The sequence below is a fragment of the Chiloscyllium plagiosum genome, unplaced genomic scaffold (assembly GCF_037043375.1).
Source record: "Chiloscyllium plagiosum isolate Xiang-an unplaced genomic scaffold, Cpla_swu_hap1 HiC_scaffold_42, whole genome shotgun sequence".
NCBI lineage: Eukaryota > Metazoa > Chordata > Chondrichthyes > Orectolobiformes > Hemiscylliidae > Chiloscyllium > Chiloscyllium plagiosum.
This window is the reverse complement of record NW_028270180.1, coordinates 12,575,824-12,596,319: the sequence shown is the minus strand read 5'-3', so window position 1 is coordinate 12,596,319 and position 20,496 is coordinate 12,575,824. Positions and strand designations below refer to the sequence as shown.

At 43.8% G+C, this 20,496-nt stretch overlaps 1 protein-coding gene across 12 annotated transcripts in view; it reads left to right on the top strand.

Moving 5' to 3' along the window:
• Window positions 1-20,496, top strand: part of LOC122542474 (protein mono-ADP-ribosyltransferase PARP6) — a 159,891-nt gene that overhangs the window by 95,613 nt on the left and 43,782 nt on the right. For all 12 annotated transcript variants that reach the window (XR_006309808.2, XR_006309809.2, XR_015754175.1 and 9 more), the window contains 6 exons: window positions 1,134-1,200; window positions 3,112-3,261; window positions 4,300-4,450; window positions 7,021-7,074; window positions 13,779-13,874; window positions 16,028-16,120. Coding sequence is in view for 9 of the 12 variants with exons in the window: in XM_043680217.2 (XP_043536152.1) it covers window positions 1,134-1,200; window positions 3,112-3,261; window positions 4,300-4,450; window positions 7,021-7,074; window positions 13,779-13,874; window positions 16,028-16,120 (611 nt within the window). In the remaining 3 variants the exon portion in view is untranslated. The remainder of the gene's footprint in view (window positions 1-1,133; window positions 1,201-3,111; window positions 3,262-4,299; window positions 4,451-7,020; window positions 7,075-13,778; window positions 13,875-16,027; window positions 16,121-20,496) is intronic.

Here is a 20,496-nt window from a genome sequence, read left to right as displayed (position 1 = left end):
CACAAAATGGCTGCCATATTCCCCATATTTTTGAATTAGTTCACTTCTATGAGTTCTTTGAAGAGCGTTGCAGCAAAAATGTTTCTTGGAGTAGCAAGCCTTGCTTCTTCCCACATCTCAGTTGTTCAATGGTAAATTCTGGTGAATTTAAAGGTGTTTAAAGTTAAAAATCACACAACACCAGGTTATAGTCCAACAGGTTTTAATTGGAAGCACTAGCTTTTGGAGCACCGCTCCTTCATCAGGTGGTTGTGGAGGATACAATTGTAAGGCACAGAATTTATAGCAAAAATTGACAGTGTGATGTAACTGAAATTATACATTAAAAATACTTTGAATGTCTGTTGAGTCTCTCATCTGTTCGAATAACATGATAGTTTCACTTCTTTCATGTGTAAATCACAAAACCTTTTTTTAAAAGTCGCATTCTCAGATTAGCTGTAACAATTGGTGTTAGCTCGACAATATGTTGAAGGTGCTGGCCCCCTGTGTTCTCTGTCTATGCCATGATGTTTTGATTGATTCTAATCTAAAAAGTGAGATAACGGAGTTTTATATGAATTCATGCAGTACAATGTAACCCTGCAAGTACAAATTCACCCCACAAAGTATATGTGCGCATGTGGGTCTTTGTGTCTGTCTCTGTGTGTGTCTGTCTGGGTTGAGGGTTGTGAGTGTGAGAGACAGTGTATATGTGTAGTGAGTGTAGAGTGTCTTAAGTCTGGGAGGGGGTGCACGTGTGAGTGTGGAAGTGTGTGTGTGTCTGGGGTGGGGGGTTGTGAGTGTCTGTGAGAGAGAGTGTATATGTGTGTGCGTGAGTGTAGAGTGGTCTAAGTCTCTGAAAGGATGCCTGTGTGAGTGTGGGAGTGTGTGTGTCTGTAAGGGTGTGTGTGAGTGTCTGTGTATATGTGTGTCTGTGTGCATGTGCGTGTATAGGAGTGTGTGTGTGTCTGTGTATACGTGTGTCTGTGTGCATGTGCGTGTATAGGAGTGCCTCTGTGCGTGTGTGTAGGAGTGTCTGTGTGTGTCTATAGTGCAATGGTGGTCACCTGTAGAGTGTTGATTGTAACCCTTTGACCTAGTAGCCATTGTCATAAGACCCTCACAGTGACCCTATTTTAATTTCCCGACAGAGCCATCGGTAGATGTTTTCCAGCCATCCAATAAGGAAGGGTTTGGCCTTGGACTTCAACTGAAGAAGTGAGTACACGGGTCCAAAATAATTTCACAAAAATCGGTGATCATCACTTCATGGGATCTTGCTGAGTCCAATAGCTTTTGCACTGTCTTATTTTCAACCGTGACAACACTTCATTGCCTGTAAAGTGCTTTGTGATATCCTGAGGCTGTGAAAAGCATTATCTCAATGTAAAAAATTCTCTTTATATCAGAATGTTATCTTTTAAAATCATGATTACAAGTAATTGCACAGGGATTATATGTGTAACTATATCTCTCAAAAGACAATCAAAGTCTTGCAAATGATTTGCATTTTCTGTAGGTGTCAAACTGATCTGTAAAAACATTCCCATCACATTGTCATTAATTCCAACCCTCTATTTATAAAACTGCGTAACTTGAAACTCATCAAGCACGACCATGAGAGATCTGGCAGGGCATGTAAAACATGTGCATAATACAAAGTGAGGTCAATTTTATGGTTACCAAACAGCTGATTTGAACAGGAGGGGCCATGTAAACGAAAGTGATTGGCAGCCCATTGTCTTCCTGTCACACCCCTCATGCTGCCCCCGACATAATAAAGAGAAGACCTATTAGCACGGAGATAAGGAGAAACTTCTTCAGCCAGAGAGTGGTGAATCTGTGGAATTCATTGTCTCAGAAGGCTTTGGAGGCCAGGTCATTGAGTATATTTGAAACAGAGAGAGAGAAATGCTTGATTGCCAAGGGGATCAAAGGTTATGGGCAGAAAATGGGAAAATGGGATTGGAAAACTTATCAGCCATGATTGAATAGGGGAGCATACTTGATGGTCCGAATGGCCTAATTACTGATGCTATGCTGTATGGTCTTATAGCAAAGGATAGCCAATGCCTTAGTAACAGCCAGCACTCCCTTAAGCCTATTGAAGTCCTTGAATGGAAATGAACTGCCACATAAGGGCCTCCTTCTATGCCGCAATTTTCCTGTCTGTGAGGGAAGACGAGAACAAGGTGAGGGCAGTATGGTAGCTCGCCATTATTACGATCCCAGCTGATATTAGATTAGATTAGATTAGATTAGATTAGATTAGATTAGATTTTTAGATTAGATTAGATTACAGTGTGGAAACAGGCCCTTCGGCCCAACAAGTCCACACCGACCCGCCGAAGCGAAACCCACCCATACCCCTACATTTACCCCTTACCTAACACTACAGGCAATTTAGTATGGCCAATTCACCTGACCCTGCACATCTTTTGGATGGTGGGAGGAAACCGGAGCACCCGGAGGAAACCCACGCAGACACGGGGAGAACGTGCAAACTCCACACAGTCAGTCGCCTGAGGCGGGAATTGAACCCGGGTCTCTGGCGCTGTGAGGCAGCAGTGCTAACCACTGTGCCACCGTGCCGTCCACATATTATATCGGACACGTCAAATCCCAGAGTGAAATCTGACTTGTTAGATCTTAAATTTGTATTGTTTATATCAACCCAGCTCCCAAAACTAAGATAAGCAAGTAAGACTTTTTTGGACCAAAGGACAAAGTGAGGATTGGAAATGCTGGAGATCAGAGTCAAAACATGTGGTGCTGGAGAAGCACAGTTGGTCAGGCAGCATCTGGGAACAGGAGAGGTGACATTTTGAGCATAAACTCCTTCCTGATGAAGAACTTATGCTTGAAATGTCGACTCTCCTGCTCCTTGGATGCTGCCTGACTGGCTGTGCTTTTCCAGCACCACATTTTTCGACTCGATATTTGGGACAAAAGTCCAGGTACGACTTTTACATGAGATGGACAATTACTTGTACAGGTCCTGACCAAAGGATGCAGGTGATGGAGTAGGCGCAGCTCCCGAGAAAAGTCTTAACCATTTGTTGGGAATGGAGATGACCGTGAGATGTTTGTGTGAAGACGGTCAGTGTCCTTTGTTGGTCCTTTTTGCAGAATCCTAGGAATGTTCACATCTCAACAGTGGAAGCACCTAAGCAACGATTTCCTGAAGCGCCAACAAGAGAAGAGGCAGAGCTGGTTCAAGTCGAGCAGTCGAGTGAAGAAATTCCGATCTGGGCTCAGCATCTTCTCGTCAATCCCAAAGTAAGGGGAATCGTGGGCTAGGTGCAAAAATGATAGTGTTAAGGGCAGCATCGTGTGATTCTCGATAGAGAAAGGTCACCAACCATAAATGCTTCGAAGTGTCAGCACTTGGCTGCCTAGCCACTGAGATATCTTACCTTTTTCCCAATCTCTAAATGTATTTAGGACTAACGTAGGAAAGTGTTTGAAGAAAATGGACATTAAAAAAAAACAAATTAAGTGTTGATTTCTCTTCTTGCAACAGCTTCTAGGGCCCTAATCTTTAATCCTGGGAGGTTCCAGGAAAATCTCCGAAGGGTGGCTACCTGCAATCGGGTATTTTAAAATATACGATTCCATTAATTAACATAGGTAAGTGTTGCCAATAAATGCTGACCCAGCCAGAGATGCTGACATCCCATAAGAGAATGGAAAAGTAGGAAGAGTTCCGTTGGCTTCTTGGGTAGAATCCTTCCTTCTGAACCAGTGGCCTGCGGTTCGAGACTCAATCTAGGATTTGACGGAGGCGAGAGGTGCATTCATGACATATCCCAATCATTAATGTGCAAGTCCTGCCAACGTATTAGTGGTAGGGCTGGAAATGTCTTTTAGTCAGCTATACTCAGTCTGGTGTGGCACCTTTCCCGCGATGGCCTCTAATGGTAGCTGACGGCCTGGTCTAGGTAAAATGAGTGTAAGAAACAACCATTGCTGCCTCTGTCCCATGCAATTCTAGATATGGGAAGAGACTCAAAAAGAATTGATAGAGTCTTTTCCATACTAAGAAACAATTTAGTGAAAATCCTACTAACACTGAACTGATGACTTCCTTCTGTAGGAGCACTAAAATATTGCCATTGCTGATAGGGTCATTGATGAGTGATTAACGCCATTGACAATTGTGAAGTAGCTGTCCATGAAAAGCGAAATGTAGATCTTACCCTCTGATGACAAAATGACGCAGAAGAAGGCCATTCAGGCCATTGTGCCTGTACCGGCAGCTCAATGTTTGTATCATCCTGCCAACTGATAAAACAATCTCTCCACCTCTTGTTCCAGATCTCCAAGTTTCCCCCTCATTCAGGACTCCATGCTGAAGAGCAAACTCGGGGTGCCAGATCTCCGAGTCAATCGCATCATTAATCGTTCCATCTCTTGCACCATGAAATCGCCCAAAGTGGAACTCCTTGGAATCCCCTCAGCTAATCAGGCAAGTTCCCCCCCACACCCCACCCTCTCTCACCACCTCTGTCATGTAAAGTCAAAATGAAGTTACCACAGCTCAAGAGGAGTATAGGGGTGCCGTCTCATTAGAGAGTGTTATGGATCAGAGCAAACCACCTCAAAATATATTTAAAAAGATAGCCTGTACCGTAATGTTTTCTTATTTTAAAGGTAAATGTGAGATGTTGCATTTCAATTGGTCAAACTACCAGATTTAAAGTAAAACACACTTTATTCATCCACTATAGTTAAAATACAATGAACAAAGAACTAAGAAAATTACAGCACAGAAACAGGCCCTTCACCCTCTAAGCCTGCGCCGATCCAAATCCTCTCTCTAAACCTGTCGCATGTTTCCTAGGTCTGTATCCCTTTGCTCCCTGCCCATTCATGCATCCATCCGGAATGAAAGAAATGGAATAACTTAACGCTGTTGGAAAATTTGGTAACTGTGACTAATTAACTGTTCCAATATAGTAACATCCCATAACCCCTTGGCAAAAAGACACATTCAGGAACCAGATTATCTCACGTGCAACTCCCATGAGAGAGTGAAAAAATTAGTTTTCACTGCTTCAAGGCCTCCAGTAGCAACTGCTGAGAGCTAAAGCTAAAAATCATGGATCTGCGAGAGCTCGATCACACCCATTCAGGCTGCTTCTATTGTTCCAACTTTGAAAAATTCACCCAAGGCCTCACAAGTTGGTTATCTTCTCATAGACTGCTAATTTTCTGGCCCCAATCTCTTTCTACAAGAAACCAGGGCAAAACGCACCTCTGAAAGCCACAGTATCATCACAAGAGAGATGACTGATGATGAGTTTAAACTGATGGTCAATGTACTTAAGGCAAGGGGAGAGGTTGAGAAGGTGGGATTTTCATGGTAACCTCCGGATGTGAGCCTGTACTGTTGACATCATTCTGCATCACAAGCCAGCTCTCCAGCCAACTGTGTAAATTATCTACAACTGCTGGCTCGTTTAAGTAGATAGGCGATGCATTTACGCAACCTGGATAACTCAAAGCTTTTCACAGTTTATGACAAACAATGCTAAGCCATTTGAATTGTGTTCATTTTAAGGTGAAAGGCACCCCCAAGTGATGATTGTGTCTCAGCACAGATTGTTCAGAGTGATAGTGACCAACAATGATAAATCATTCAATAATAAATTATATTCCACAATTCTCACTATATTCTCCCAGTAGAATAGCTGAGCAGCGTGGTGGCTTAGTGGTTAGCACTGCTGCCTCACAGCACAAGGGACCCAGGTTTGATTCCAGTCTCGGGTGACTGTCTGTGTGGAGTTTGCACATTCTCGCTGTGTCTATGCAGGTTTCCTCCAGGTGGTTGGGTTTTCTCCCACAGTCCAAAGAAGTGCATGTTAGGTGGATTGGCAATGCTAAATTGCCTCATAGTGCTAGGTGCATTAGTCAGAGGGAATTGTGCTTGGGTGGGTTACTCTTCAGAGGGTCAGTGTGGACTTGTTAGGCCAAATGACCTGTTTCCACACTGTAGGGAATCTAATCTTAAATACTTGGATTCTCCTTGCTCTGTTCCATCACAGTGGAAAACAGTTGTGATACGCCAAAGGAGAATTGCGCATGGTCAAAATGCATTTTTGTGTGTCTGTGAGCTTATAACTTATTTTACAGTTCAGCAAGAATCCAATTTAAAAAAAAAAGCAAAAGTAAATCTGAAACAAACACAGAGAATGCTAAAGCAGCTCAGCAGATCTGGCAGCATCTGTAGAGAGAGAATCAGAGATAACATTGGAATCCTATGGAACTCTTCCTCAGAGCAGGCTATTGTACTGAGTCAGAATTTTCTGAGCTGAGGCAAATGGCGATGACATAGCAGCGATGTCACTGGGTCAGAAATCCAAAAGCCTCGGGCTGTGGGTTCAAATCCCATCATGGCAGTTTATGCAATTTGAATTTGATGAATAATTCTGAAATTGAACACAAGTCTCAGGAATGGTCACCAAAACAACTATCATTGACTGTTGAATTAACAAACTACCAGTTTCACTATTGCTCCTTGGTAAAATCTGCTTGTCCTGACCCTGGTCTGGCCTACGTGTAACTCCAGGCAATGTGGTTGACTCTTAACTGCCCTCTGAAATGGCTCAATAAGTCTCTTGGTTGAGGAGGTGATAGCCTAGTGGCATTACTGCTTGTTTTCATTCTAGTGATAATGTTCTGGAGACCTGGCTTCAAATCCCAACATGATAGAAATCTAGAATTAAGAGGCTAATGATGACCATAAAACTCTTGCCAATTATTGGAAAACTCCACCTGGTTCACTGATGACCTTTATGCGGTGTTCTTACCTGGTCTGACCTACATGTGACCCCAGACCCACAGCAATGTGGTTGGCGATTAGGGATGGGCAATAAATATTAGCCCAGTCAGCAATGCCCATGTTCTGTGAATGCAAAACTGATACTGGCATTGTTGGTGATGCCCACATCCAATTGTTGCATTAATGGTTAATTTATAAAACATAAAATACTTCATTTGCTGAATCTGTTACAAATTTTATCTGTTTATCCACAGGCTGGGAGCCACTGCAAGAACATTCCAACATTAGAGTATGGCTTTCTTGTACAGGTAAACTCTGAGAAAATTGTGGCACTTATAGTCAATAATGAGCAACAAATGAATGATTTCTTTTCAAAAACGTTAGCCAATTATAATGAGACCATAAGAAATAAAATCAAGCCTCTAAAGCTTGCTCTGCTATTCAGTAAGATCGTGACTGAACTGACGTTCCTCAGGCCCATTTTTCTTCACTTTTTCCCATAACCTTTGGTCCTTCTACTGACCAAGAATCTATCTATCTCAGCTTTATGGACACTTCTTTCTTGTCAGCTCCTTCTCCTTCAAACCCTTGCATCGAATCCCATCTTCCCAAGTTATTCTCCTTTCCGTGGTTTTCGTCTACCTCCTCAATGCCTTATGAAGACATCTGTTCATGAATGCTATGAAACAGAATTAAGAGGAAACCTATGTGTAATAATAATGGAGATCCAAACATAAATTACAATTGCAAACAAAGTGTCAATCTGTTGAGCCGTCTCTCAGCCGGCTAAACTGAGGCAGGGCAGGACTTAGAACAAACTGTCTATTTACTGAGCAAACCACGTCTGTTTAAAAGAGTCTTTATGTACTACAACAGAGCTAATGATCAAAATTACAGCAAAGTCTTCCGATTAGGGGCAGCACAGTGACTCAGTAGTTAGCACTGCTGCCACACAGCGTCAGGGACCCAGGTTCAATTCCCACCTCGGGTGCCTGAATGTGTGGAGTTTGCACGTTGTCCCCATATCTGTGTGGGTTTCCTCCGGGTGCTCCGGTTTCCTCCCACAATCCAAAGATGTGCAGGTCAGTTGAATTGGCCATGCTAAATTGCCCATAGCGTTAGGTGCATAAGTCAGGGGTAAATATAAGGTAGTGGAATGTGTGTGGGTGGGTAACTCTTTGGAGAGTCGGTGTGGACTTGTTGGACTGTAGGGAATTTAATCTAATCTAATTAAAAAAGGAAAAAGTTGCAGAAAGTGGGAGGACAATTACCTAATCCACAATTATGTACAGGTGTCCCCCTCTATCTGAAAGTAGAATGTTTGTAAGCCGAAATGATGTAAAGCGAAAAAACAATTACCATTAGTTTATATTGCAAAAATCTTTCCGTGTTCCCAGACCCAAAAAAGACCTATCAAATCATACCAAATAACACATAAAACCTAAAATAACATGAATATATAGTAAAGGGCATTGGAGGTTGGGGTAGTGGAAGGTACAGGATACCTTAGGACACATCTTGCCAACAGAGGTTCAAAATAAATGGAGATAAGGCACAAATGCTCACAGGCACAGGTCAAAGCTGTGGTGGATTGATGCTGAGTGTAGTTTCCGGGGAAGGCACTTGGTGACGCCATTCTCACTGAGCACGCTTTTTTGTAAAAGCGAAGATCCTCTTCCGGTTAGTGAAAATAGGGTTGAAAGTAAGTCTTTTCTAAAAGTGACTTGGTGTAAAGCGAACTTTTAAAAAGTGGGGAATACCTCTATTTCAAATAAATCCCAGTTCATAAGGATCGAGGAGCAGAGGTGGGCCTTTTAACCCATCAAGTCTTCTCTGTCTTTCAATAAGGTCATGGCTGATTTGATAATTCTCAACAATCCATTGTCAATTGTCAGGAAAAACCATTCTGGCTCACTAAGTCCATTAGCAAAGGAAACTGCCATCCTTACCTGATCTGGCCTACATGTGACTTCAGACCCACAGCAATGTGGCTGACTCTTAACTGCCCTCTGGGCAATTAGGGATGGGCAATAAATGCTGACTTAGCCAGTAATGCGCTCATCCCATGAATGAATACTCCACTCTCCTGTCTTTTCTGTTTAACACTTAATTCCCTTATTGATTCCCTGATTAAAGATCTGTCTATCTCAGCCTTGAATTTAGTTAATGGCTCAGCTTCAAGAGTCCACTATGGTAAAGAGTTGCACAGATTCAAAAAAATTCTCCACATCTCTGTCTTAAATATATGATCCCTTATTCGGACTTTATGCCTTCTTCACCTAGATTGTCCGACAAGGGGAAACAAACTTTCCGCATCTACCCTGTCAGGTCCCCTCAGAATTTTGGATGTTTCAATAAGGCCACCTCGAATTCTTCTAATTTCCAATAAGTATCAGCTCAAACTACTCAACCTCGCCTCATAGGACAGTCCCTCCATACTTGATAACAGACTGGTGAACATTCTCTGGATTCCCACCAATGCCAGGATATTTTTCCTTAGATAAAGGACCTAAAACTGTCCACTGTATCCAGCTGTGGTTTGACTAGTGTCTTGTATAGTTTTAACAAAGCCTCCCTAATTCTATAGAGGGTAGTGTGGTGCTAGAAAAACACAGTTGGTCAGGCAGCATCCAAAGAGCTGGGAATTGACTGTCATCCATAATCTCTTCATAGACTTTCTCCCTATTTCTATACTCCATCCCCTTTGAAATAAAGGCCAACATCCCATTTGCACTCCCTATTACCCAATGAAGTTGAATAGGGACTGCTAAATCCCTCTGTTTAGTCATGGTGTAGAGATGCCAGTGTTGGACAGGGGTGGACAAAGTCAGAAGTCACATGACATCAGGTTATTGTCCAACAAGTTTATTTGAAATCACAAGTTTTCTGAGTGCTGCTCCTTTGTCACGGAAGGGCAGTGCTCTGAAAGTTCATGATCTCAAATAAACCTGTTGGACCATTACCTGGTGTCCTGTGACTTCTGACTTTGTCCCTCTGATTAGAACAGTCCTTTATAATAATATGGTCTTTAGGCATGACTGCTGGAGAAATTACCCAACCGTCTCCATTCTAGTCTGACTTTGTGAAATATCCTAGCCAAGATGACTGTTCTTTGGGCATCTTGTGAGAAAGCTGTGTCCGCGTTTTGAGACTGTTATGAGGAAAGGAAGGACTCTTGGCCACAAAAAACAATTCAAAAATCAAAGTAGTAAAATCCTCAAGAATACAGTGAGTTTGTTGTGGGTAGATCAGCACAAATTAAATTTAATTCAGCTACATATTAAGAAATCTCACAGACAATCAAATATTGAAGCAATAGTTTAATTTTTATTGCATGTAGCTACCTAAATAAGACCCCCTCAAGTAAGCAAGTTAAGTTTCACTACCCAACTTGGCTATTTCTCAATTAATGATGAAATCTGGCCAAGACTTTACAAGCAGTGTCTGTCTCTGGAAGCGTCTTTATGCAGTGTTCTTCGAAGTTCTGCTATTGACTAGTTTTGGTGTTGGATTCTTGTGCAATTTTCATTTTTTCAAGTTTGTGGTGTGACATTATTGATAATTCAATGGCTTCTTTCATTTCCAATATTTATTATTTTCCTGAGGACCTCACATCTGTAGCTTACCTTCTTATCAGAAGCAGCTCCTCTGTTCCTTTTACACTTGGAGTTAGCTGTCTGTTTAAAACACAGTCTTCCCTGCAATTAACTCTTTAAATTCTTCTGCAGGGCAATCCTTGTCCTTTGTGGTAATACCACATCCAGTTTATTAAGCAATTTTATTTCTGTAAACATGAGGAGAAAGTGAGGTCTGCAGACGCTGGAGATCAAAGCTGAAACTTTATTGCTGGAACAGCACAGCAGGTCAGGCAGCATCTAGGGAACAGAAGATTCGACGTTTCGGGCACATGCCCTTCTTCAGGAATGAGCAGAGAGTGTTCAGCAGGAGAAGATAAAAGGTAGGGAGGAGGGACTTGGAGGAGGGGCGTTGGAAATGTGATAGGTGGAAAGAGGTCAAGGTGAAGGTGATAGGTCGGAGTAGGGTGGAGGCGGAGAGGTCAAGAAGAAGACTGCAGGTCAGGAAGGCGGTGCCGGGCTGGAGGGATTCGGCTGAGACAAGGTGGGGGGAGGGGGGATGAAGAAACTGGTGAAGTCCAAGTTCATCCCCTGTGGTTGGAGGGTTCCCAGTCGGAAGATGAGACGCTCCTCCTCCAACCGTCGCGTTGTTGTGGTTTGGCGGTGGATGAGTCCAATGACCTGCATATCCTCGGTGGAGTGGGAGGGGGAGTTGAAATGCTGTGCTACAGGGTGATTGGGTTGGTTCGTCCGGGTGGCCCAGAGGTGCTCTCTGAATCGCTCCGCAAGTAGGCGGCCTGTCTCCCCAATATAGAGGAGGCCACACCGGCTGCAGCGGATGCAGTAGATAATGTGGGTGGAGGTGCAGGTGAATCTGTGGCGGATATGGAAGTTTCCTTTGGGGCCTTGGAGAGAAGTGAGGGGGGAGGTGTGGGCGCAAGTGTTGCACCTCCTGCGGTTGCAAGGAAAGGTGCCGGGAGTGGTGGTTGGGTCGGTGGGGGGTGTGGATCTGACAAGGGAGTCGCGGAGGGAGTGGTCTCTACGGAAAGCTGATAGAGGAGGGGAGGGAAATATATCCTTGGTGGTGGGGTCCGTTTGGAGGTGGCGGAAGTGACGGCGGATGATGCGCTGTACATGGAGATTGGTGGGGTGGTAGGTGAGGACCAGTGGGGTTCTGTCCTGGTGGCGGTTGGAGGGGCGGGGCTCAAGGGCGGAGGAGCGGGAAGTGGAGGAGATGCGGTGGAGGGCATCGTCGATCACGTCGGGGGGGAAATTGCGGTCCTTGAAGAAGGAGGCCGTCTGTGTTGTGCGTATTTTGAACTGGTCCTCCTGGGAGCAGATGCGGCAGAGACGAAGGAATTGGGAGAATGGGATGGCGTTTTTACAGGGGGCGGGGTGGGAGGAGGTGTAGTCCAGGTAGCTGTGGGAGTCGGTCGGTTTGTAGTAGATGCCAAGACATGGCTCATTGCTTTCAGTCTCAGTGTTACAGCTTGTCTTTGATCTTTTCCTCTCAAGAAACCGCTTACTCCAGACAGAGATATTTGCTGATTCTTTCTGTGTATAACAGTTCATCTTTTGTTGGTTCATTCAATCAATGCATAGTTATTAAATCTGTGAAGTTTATATTGTCACAAGTTCAAGGTGTTGGTTGCAATGTGGTGATTGTGCAATTTATGCCATTGACTTTGGACATGCAAAGATGTTGCATTTAGCACAAGCTTCTCCTGTCACACTCCAGATGGTGTTCGTTATAGATAGAAAACACTCTCAATAAAGTGTTGTGCTATGGTTTCAGGACCCTGCAGCAACCTCAAGATGATGTTGCATATCATGGAGTATAAATAGCACAGTCTGGGGTGGAGCTTGAATGTTCTACAAGGCGAGTTGAAAGCACATTGACATGGACACAAGGAGAAGATAGATTAGTCCTTAACCAGTATCATGATAAATCAAGACCTGGTATACCTATGATTACCATGGATGACAATATTTATGACTAATGTGTAACAAATAGCATTTGAAAGCCTAATTCTGAAGACATTTCTTGACTTTATCCTCCCCTCAAATAATCTATCTTGAACTCAAACTCATAGTATGGCATTGAACCACACATAACAGACAAAAAGGGGAAAACCAGCCATTTGACTGGGAGATTGAGATTTACAATTGCACTTAACATTCAGTAGTTTGTATAAATACTACTAAATCAGTTCTACTCAGTGAAAGTTCAGGAGTTATCAAACTAAATATCACAGTTGTTCTTCAGACTAAACTATAGTTAGCTTTATATTTAGAACTTGGTAACGCTGCTCTAGCATGTATCTGCCTTAACTGTATGGTAGGTATAGTGTGCCTTAACTGTATGGTAGGTATAATGATTGTCACGAGGTCAGCCAGGTGGACCTCATAGAATAGGAGTTCCCTGACTGGGGCTGTTAACTTGGTCCAATCAGGGAGCCCTGACTGACCGATATAAACAGGGGTTCTGCTCACGCTGAGAGCCAGCTCTGGAGAAGCCGGACCAGTGTCAGTGCTATGCACGGGTAAATAAAGGGTGACTTGATGACGGGATACCAGTCTCTGTGGAGATATTTCAGATGCTGTTGTTTACATTTTAGTGCATTAGGAGAAAGGATTATTCTCATCACTCTGTGTGTGTCACAGCTTCTTTAATGCATTTGAAGAGAAAATGTTGAAAATATGTTGTGACATTTATAGATCGAAACATTTCCTCATGTAACATCCGCCCTTTTAAATGTCAATGGGGACAAAATTCTTCCCTTTTAGCCCAGTTTGGGTGTCTTATCCACCTTCCCATTGCACATGACGTGAGAAACAAGGTCCAGAGAATGGCTCTTCCTGATAACTGTTGCCTGCGGCGTTCCCTGCTCTGCCAAACGCACGTCGGATTTAATTGGGACTAATTTGATGTCTCTGTACTGTTCCCTGTGCAGCCAACTATTCAAATCCCAAGAAAGTTTGACCAATTTACAACAATGCTTTGAGTGATCGATGGCCTGAGGTCACATTGGAACTCGGCTGTCATGTCGCTTTAGCTATGAATCACTTGTTTAGTGCTTCAGCTCAACCGATGCTGGAATGTAACCAGAAGTGATCGTCGATGTTTTCAGCATTGTACGGAAAACTACGAAAGGGAATTGGATACACATACAATGGTAAACTTTTCAGGGCTGTGGGAAAAAAGCGTTGGTGGTGGAATTAACTGAATAACTCTCTCAAAGCCAAACCCAAATATAATTAACTGAATGGCCTATTATCCTATTCTCCTTCTTCATGTATGTCTCCAAACTGTCCTGCAGCTGTGAAACACACACACATGGAATCCAGGCCATAACTCCCTTTCAAAGGAATGACAAGCTCACAAAGCCTAAACACGCTTAACTGTAGACATATTCATGTGTTTCTCACTGTTCTAGACCATGAAGTATGCAGAGCAGAGGATTCCCACTCTGAATGAATACTGTGTTGTCTGTGACGAGCAGCATGTCTTCCAGAATGGGTCAATGTTGAAGGTAAGCACAACTGTATCATCTTTGCAGTCAGGGGAACATGCCTTGGAATGTCATTTGCTTCAATGGACACAGAATGGGATCATGGAACAGTGACCAATATTCCCATGCAGCAACTTTGTAATCTTGGCTGGGTTACCAGGTCAAAGAATGACATTGCTACATCCAATGTTTGCCATTGTCTTTTAACAGGGGAAGATAAAATGAATGGGAGGTCATCATTTCAGAGATTACTCCAGGAAAACACTGGCCAAAACTCAGGAATTTGATGCAGGAAATGTTGTCAGATTTCAGCTTTTTTCGACTTTTTTCATTTCCAAAGTATTTCTCGACTTAAAAGTTTGTATATTCGGAGAACAGAGTTGAGGAGAAACTTCTTCACCCAGAGAGTGGTGGATTTATGGAATGCTCTGCCCCAGAAGGCAGTGGACACCATGTCACTGGATATTTTCAAGAAAGAGATGGATAGATCTCTTAAAGATAGTGGAATCAAGGGTTATGGGGATAAGGCAGGAACAGGATACTGATTGTGGATGATCAGCCATGATCATAATGACTGATGGTGCTGGTTCGAAGGGCCGAATGGCCTATTGTCTATTGTCTACAAATAGGTTCAAAAACAGCTTTTACCCCACTGTTATTAGACCTCTGAATGAACCTCTCAAATTTTAAACTGAATGTTGATCTCGTTGATTTATATGTTCTGATTTGCATGTCTTAGAAACAGTACCAAGAAAAGGTCTATCCAGCTTGGTTCTGAAATTTTCAGTTGACTTCAAGAGTCAACAGTTTTCTGTATTCATGGACTCCTTTCCTGACAGGTCCTTCTCAATGCTCACTCAAATAACCAGCTGAACTTCGTCAGAAGCCAATCTTCCTGCATCTACTTTTCTTGATGTTATTAAAGACATGACAATAATCTAGCAATTGGTTCATCCCAGCCAACTGTACCTCAGTTCGTTACTACCGAAGACCTTAGGGTACATAAATGTCAGGAATTTGATCTGGTCAAATTGTCTTAAACAAAAGACTTTGCATTTATAGAGCACCTCTCACAGCATTAAGACATGAGAGTGGTCCAGGTACATAACTCTTTGAAGGTTGTACCATATGGAAACAAGGTAGTTCAGAAGGCATTTAGCACACTTGCCTTCATTGGTCAGACCATTGATTATAGGAGGCCATGTTGAAGTTGTAAAAGATGTTGATGAGGCCTCTTCTGGAGTAGTGTGTCCAATTCTGGTCACCCTGTTATAGGAAGGATATCATTAAGCCAGAGAGGGATCACGATGTTGATGGGAGTGCAGGGTTTGAGTTATAAGGAGAGGCTGGATAGGATGAGATGTATTTTTCACTGGAGGATAGGAGATTGAGGGGTGACCTCACAGAGGTTTATAAAATCATGAGGGGCATAGACAAGGTGAATAGCAAGGGTCTTTTCCCCAGGGTGGGGAATTTCAAGACTTGGGGGAATATTTTTAAGATGAGTGGAGAAAGATTTAAAAAGGACGTGAGGGGCAACGTTTTTGCGCAGAGTAGTTTGTGTGTGGAATGAACTTCCAGAGGAAGTGGGTACAGTTATTATGCTTAAAAGACATTTTGATAAATACATGAATAGAAAATGTTTGGAGGGATATGGGCCAAGCGCAGGCAGGTGGGACTAGGTTAGTTCGGGATTATAGTCGGCATGGGCTGGTTGGACCGAAGGGTCTGTTTCCGTGCTGTATGACTCGATGACTCTTGACTAGTTTTGGAGTGTGGTCACTATTGTAATGTAGGAAGCACATGGTTAGTACATGGCAAGTTCTACAAATATCATGGTGTTAGTGATCAAATAAACAGTTTCAGTTGCATATTTGGGGATGATCTTGGTCTGAAAACTGAATAGTGTTCTTGTTCTTTGGAGAAATATTATTTTACTGAGAGAGGCCAAACAGTGCAGCATTCCTTCAGTACTGCATTGGAAGGGTCAGCCTAGATTTTGTTGGGGAGTCTCTGGGATGGGAGTTGAACTCTCAACCACCTGGTGTTAGGATACTAACATTAAACCTGGCTGAGATATAAGTGCATGAGGTCCTGATGCTTGTGTCACCCTTACCTGCTGCTTGAATTTCAGAGGCTTGACAATTTTCATTCTTTACTTCACTCTCGCCCAGCCTGCAGTTTGTACTCGGGAACTATGCGTTTTCTCATTCTACACACTGGGAGTGATGTCTGGAGCAGCAGAAGAAGTTGCCACTGGAGCAGAGGTAAGTAAGACAGGATTTGCCCGAAGCTAATCAACTTAACAACAACAACTCGTATTTGCGTGAGGACTTTAATATCTCAGGATGCGACACATGAATATTAAACAAAACAAGGTAATGTACTAAGCCACATGAACTATTTGATCAGATTACAAGACCTTTGGACATAGATGTGGCTTTTACATGTCCCACCTGAAGAATGTGAGATGGGAGGCAGAGAGGTGTAGGGAGAGAATTCCTGAAGCCTCGACGGGAGAGGTTGTGGCCACCAATGGTGGAGTGATTAACACAGAGAATTCTGGAGAAACTCAGCTGGTCTGACAGCATCCGTGGAGAGAGAAACAGAGTTAGCGTTTTGAGTCCAATATGACTCAACAGTCAAGGCAGGCAGGGATCAGGACTAATAAATTAAACTGCATTTATTTCAATGCAAGGGGCCTAACAGGGAAGGCAGATGAACTCAGGGCATGGTTAGGAACATAGGACTGGGATATCATAGCAATTACGGAAACATGGCTCAGGGATGGGCAGGACTGGCAGCTGAATGTTCCAGGATACCAATGCTTCAGGAAGGATAGAAAGGGAGGCAAGAGAGGAGGGGGAGTGGCATTTTTGATAAGGGATAGCATTACAGCTGTGCTAAGGGAGGATATTCCTGGAAATATATCGAGGGAAGTTATTTGGGTGGAACTGAGAAATAAGAAAGGGATGATCAACTTTTTGGGATTGTATTATAGACCTCCCAATAGTCAGAGGGAAATTGAGAAACAAACTTGTAAGGAGATCTCAGCTATCTGTAAGAATAATATGATGGTTATGGTTGGGGATTTTAACTTTCCAAACATTGACTGGGACTGCCATAGTGTTAAAGGTTTAGATGGAGAGGAATTTCTGAAGTGTGTACAAGAAAATTTTCTGATTCAGTATGTGGATGTACCTACTAGAGAAGGTGCAAAACTTGACCTAATCTTGGGAAATAAGGCAGGGCAGGTGACTGAGGTGTCAGTGGGGGAGCACTTTGGGGCCAGCGACCATAATTCTATTCGTTTTAAAATAGTGATGGAAAAGGATAGACCAGATCTAAAAGTTGAAGTTCTAAATTGGAGAAAGGCCAATTTTGACAGTATTAGGCAAGAACTTTCAAAAGCTGATTGGGGGCAGATGTTCGCAGGTAAAGGGATGGCTGGAAAATGGGAAGCCTTCAGAAATGAGATAGCAAGAATCCAGAGAAAGTATATTCCTGTCAGGGTGAAAGGGAAGGCTGGTAGGTATGGGGAATGCTGGATGACTAAAGAAATTGAGGGTTTGGTTAAGAAAAAGAAGGAAGCATATGTAAGGTACAGACAGGATAGATCGAGTGAATCCTTAGAAGAGTATAAAGAAAGTAGGAGTATACTTAAGAGGGAAATCAGGAGGGCAAAACGGGGACATGAGATAGCTTTGGCAAATAGAATTAAGGAGAATCCAAAGGGTTTTTACAAATATATTAAGGACAAAAGGGTAACTAGGGAGAGAATAGGGCCCAGGCAACCCAACCACCCCGTGGCTCAACACTTCAACTCCCCCTCCCACACCACCAAGGACATGCAGGTCCTTGGACTCCTCCATCGCCAGACCATAGCAACACGACGGTTGGAGGAAGAGCGCCTCATCTTCCGCATAGGAACCCTCCAACCACAAGGGATGAACTCAGATTTCTCCAGTTTCCTCATTTCCCCTCCCCCCACCTTGTCTCAGTCAAATCCCTCGAATTCAGCACCGCCTTCCTAACCTGCAATCTTCTTCCTAACCTCTCCGCCCCCACCCCACTCTGGCCTATCACCCTCACCTTGACCTCCTTCCATCTATCGCATTTCCAACACCCCTCCCCCAAGTCCCTCCTCCCTACCATTAATCTTAGCCTGCTAGACACACTTTCCTCATTCCTGAAGAAGGGCTTATGCCCGAAACGTCGATTCTCCTGTTCCTTGGATGCTGCCTGACCTGCTGCGCTTTTCCAGCAACACATTTTCAGCTCTGATCTCCAGCATCTGCAGTCCTCACTTTCTCCTCGAAGAGAATAGGGCCCCTCAAAGATCAGCAAGGCGGCCTTTGTGTGGAGCCGCAGAAAATGGGGGCGATACTAAATGAATATTTTTCATCAGTATTTAATGTGGAAAAGGATATGGAAGATATAGACTGTAGGGAAATAGATGGTGACATCTTGCAAAATGTCCAGATTACAGAGGAGGAAGTGCTGGATGTCTTGAAATGGTTAAAGGTGGATAAATCCCCAGGACCTGATCAGGTGTACCCTAGAACTCTGTGGGAAGCTAGAGAAGTGATTGCTGGGCCTCTTGCTGAGATATTTGTATCATCGATAGTCACAGGTGAAGTGCCAGAAAACTGGAGGTTGACAAACATGGTGCTACTGTTTAAGAAGGGTGGTAAGGACAAGCCAGGGAACTATAGACCAGTGAGCCTGACCTCGGTGGTGGGTGGGCAAGTTGTTGGAGGGAATCCTGAGGGGCAGGATGTACATATATTTGGAAAGGCAAGGACTGATTCGGGATAGTCAACATGGCTTTGTGCATGGGAAATCATGTCTCACAAACTTGATTGAGTTTCTTGAAGTAACAAAGAAGATTGATGAGGGCAGAGCAGTAGATGTGATCTATATGGACTTCAGTAAGGCGTTCGACAAGGTACCCCATGGGAGACTGATTAGCAAGGTTAGATCTCACGGAATACAGGGAGAACTAGCCATTTGGATACAGAACTGGCTCAAAGGTAGAAGACAGAAGGTGGTGGTGGAGGGTTGTTTTTCAGACTCGAGGCCTGTGACCAGTGGAGTGCCACAAGGATCGGTGCTGGGCCCTCTACCTTTTGTCATTTACATAAATGATTTGGATGCGAGCATAAGAGGTACAGTTAGTAAGTTTGCAGATGACACCAAAATTGGAGGTGTAGTGGACAGCGAAGAGGGTTACCTCAGATTACAACAGTATCTTGACCAGATGGGCCAATGGGCTGAGAAGTGGCAGATGGAGTTTAATTCAACTAAATACGAGGTGCTGCATTTTGGGAAAGCAAATCTTAGCAGCACTTATACACTTAATGGTAAGGTCCTAGGGAGTGTTGCTGAACAAAGAGACCTTGGTGTGCAGGTTCATAGCTCCTTGAAAGTGGAGTTGCAAGTAGATAGGATAGTGAAGAAGGCATTTGGTATGCTTTCCTTTATTGGTCAGAGTATTGAGTACAAGAGTTGGGAGGTCATGTTGCGGCTGTACAGGACATTGGTTAGGCCACTGTTGGAATATTGCGTGCAATTCTGGTCTCCTTCCTATCGGAAAGATATTGTGAAACTTGAAAGGGTTCAGAAACGATTTACAAGGATGTTGCCAGGGTTGGAGGATCTGAGCTACAGGGAGAGGCTGAACAGGCTGGGGCTGTTTTCCCTGGAGCGTCGGAGGCTGAGGGGTGACCTTATAGAGGTTTACAAAATTATGAGGGGCATGGATAGGATAAATAGGCAACGTCTTTTCCCTGGGGTTGGGGAGTCCAGAACTAGAGGGCATAGGTTTAGGGTGAGAGGGGCAACTTTTTCACACAGAAGGTGGTACATGTATGGAATGAGCTGCCAGAGGATGTGGTGGAGGCTGGTACAATTGCAACATTTAAGAGGCATTTGGATAGGTATATGAATAGGAAGTGTTTGGAGGGATATGGGCCAGGTGCTGGCAGGTGGGACTAGATTGGGTTGGGATATCTGGTCGGCATGGATGGGTTGGACCGAAGGGTCTGTTTCCATGCTGTACATCTCTATGACTCTATGACTCTGAGACTCCTCAGAACTTGACTTGGGGCTGGTGGTTACAGAGGCTGCACAGAAGGCCAGGCTCATGGGATTGAGGAGAAAGGTTTGGAATCCAAGCCAGAAGAATTTTGCAGAGTCAACTGACTTCAGGCCTTGAAAGGATTCATTTGAAATTGTATTTCCTTGTTAAGCATACTAGAACTACGAGACGTTGGCATGGATGGGGTTGGGGAGTTGTTGGATTTGATGTGGAATTAAGTGAGTAGTCCTAAAGCAACATTAGTTGGGGGCAGCATTTAATTGGGTGAGGAGGTGGTGGGATGGGAGATTCCTGTTTTCCCACCTTTGTCCTTATTAGGTCTGGGGGGTCCTGGTACTGCCAACTGAGCTGCCAGTTAATGCCCAGCATGGGCCTCACCATATTACTTCAGGGATATACTCAGCAGTGGGCAGACAATTCATCGTGCTGGATCAGCGGAAAACAAAGCCTTTTGGGATTGCAGGTGATCTTCGAGGGAATTGCTGCCTCGAAAGTACTTGCCTGATTGCGAGAGCTGGCCCTGGGAAATGGGGTGAAAGCTAC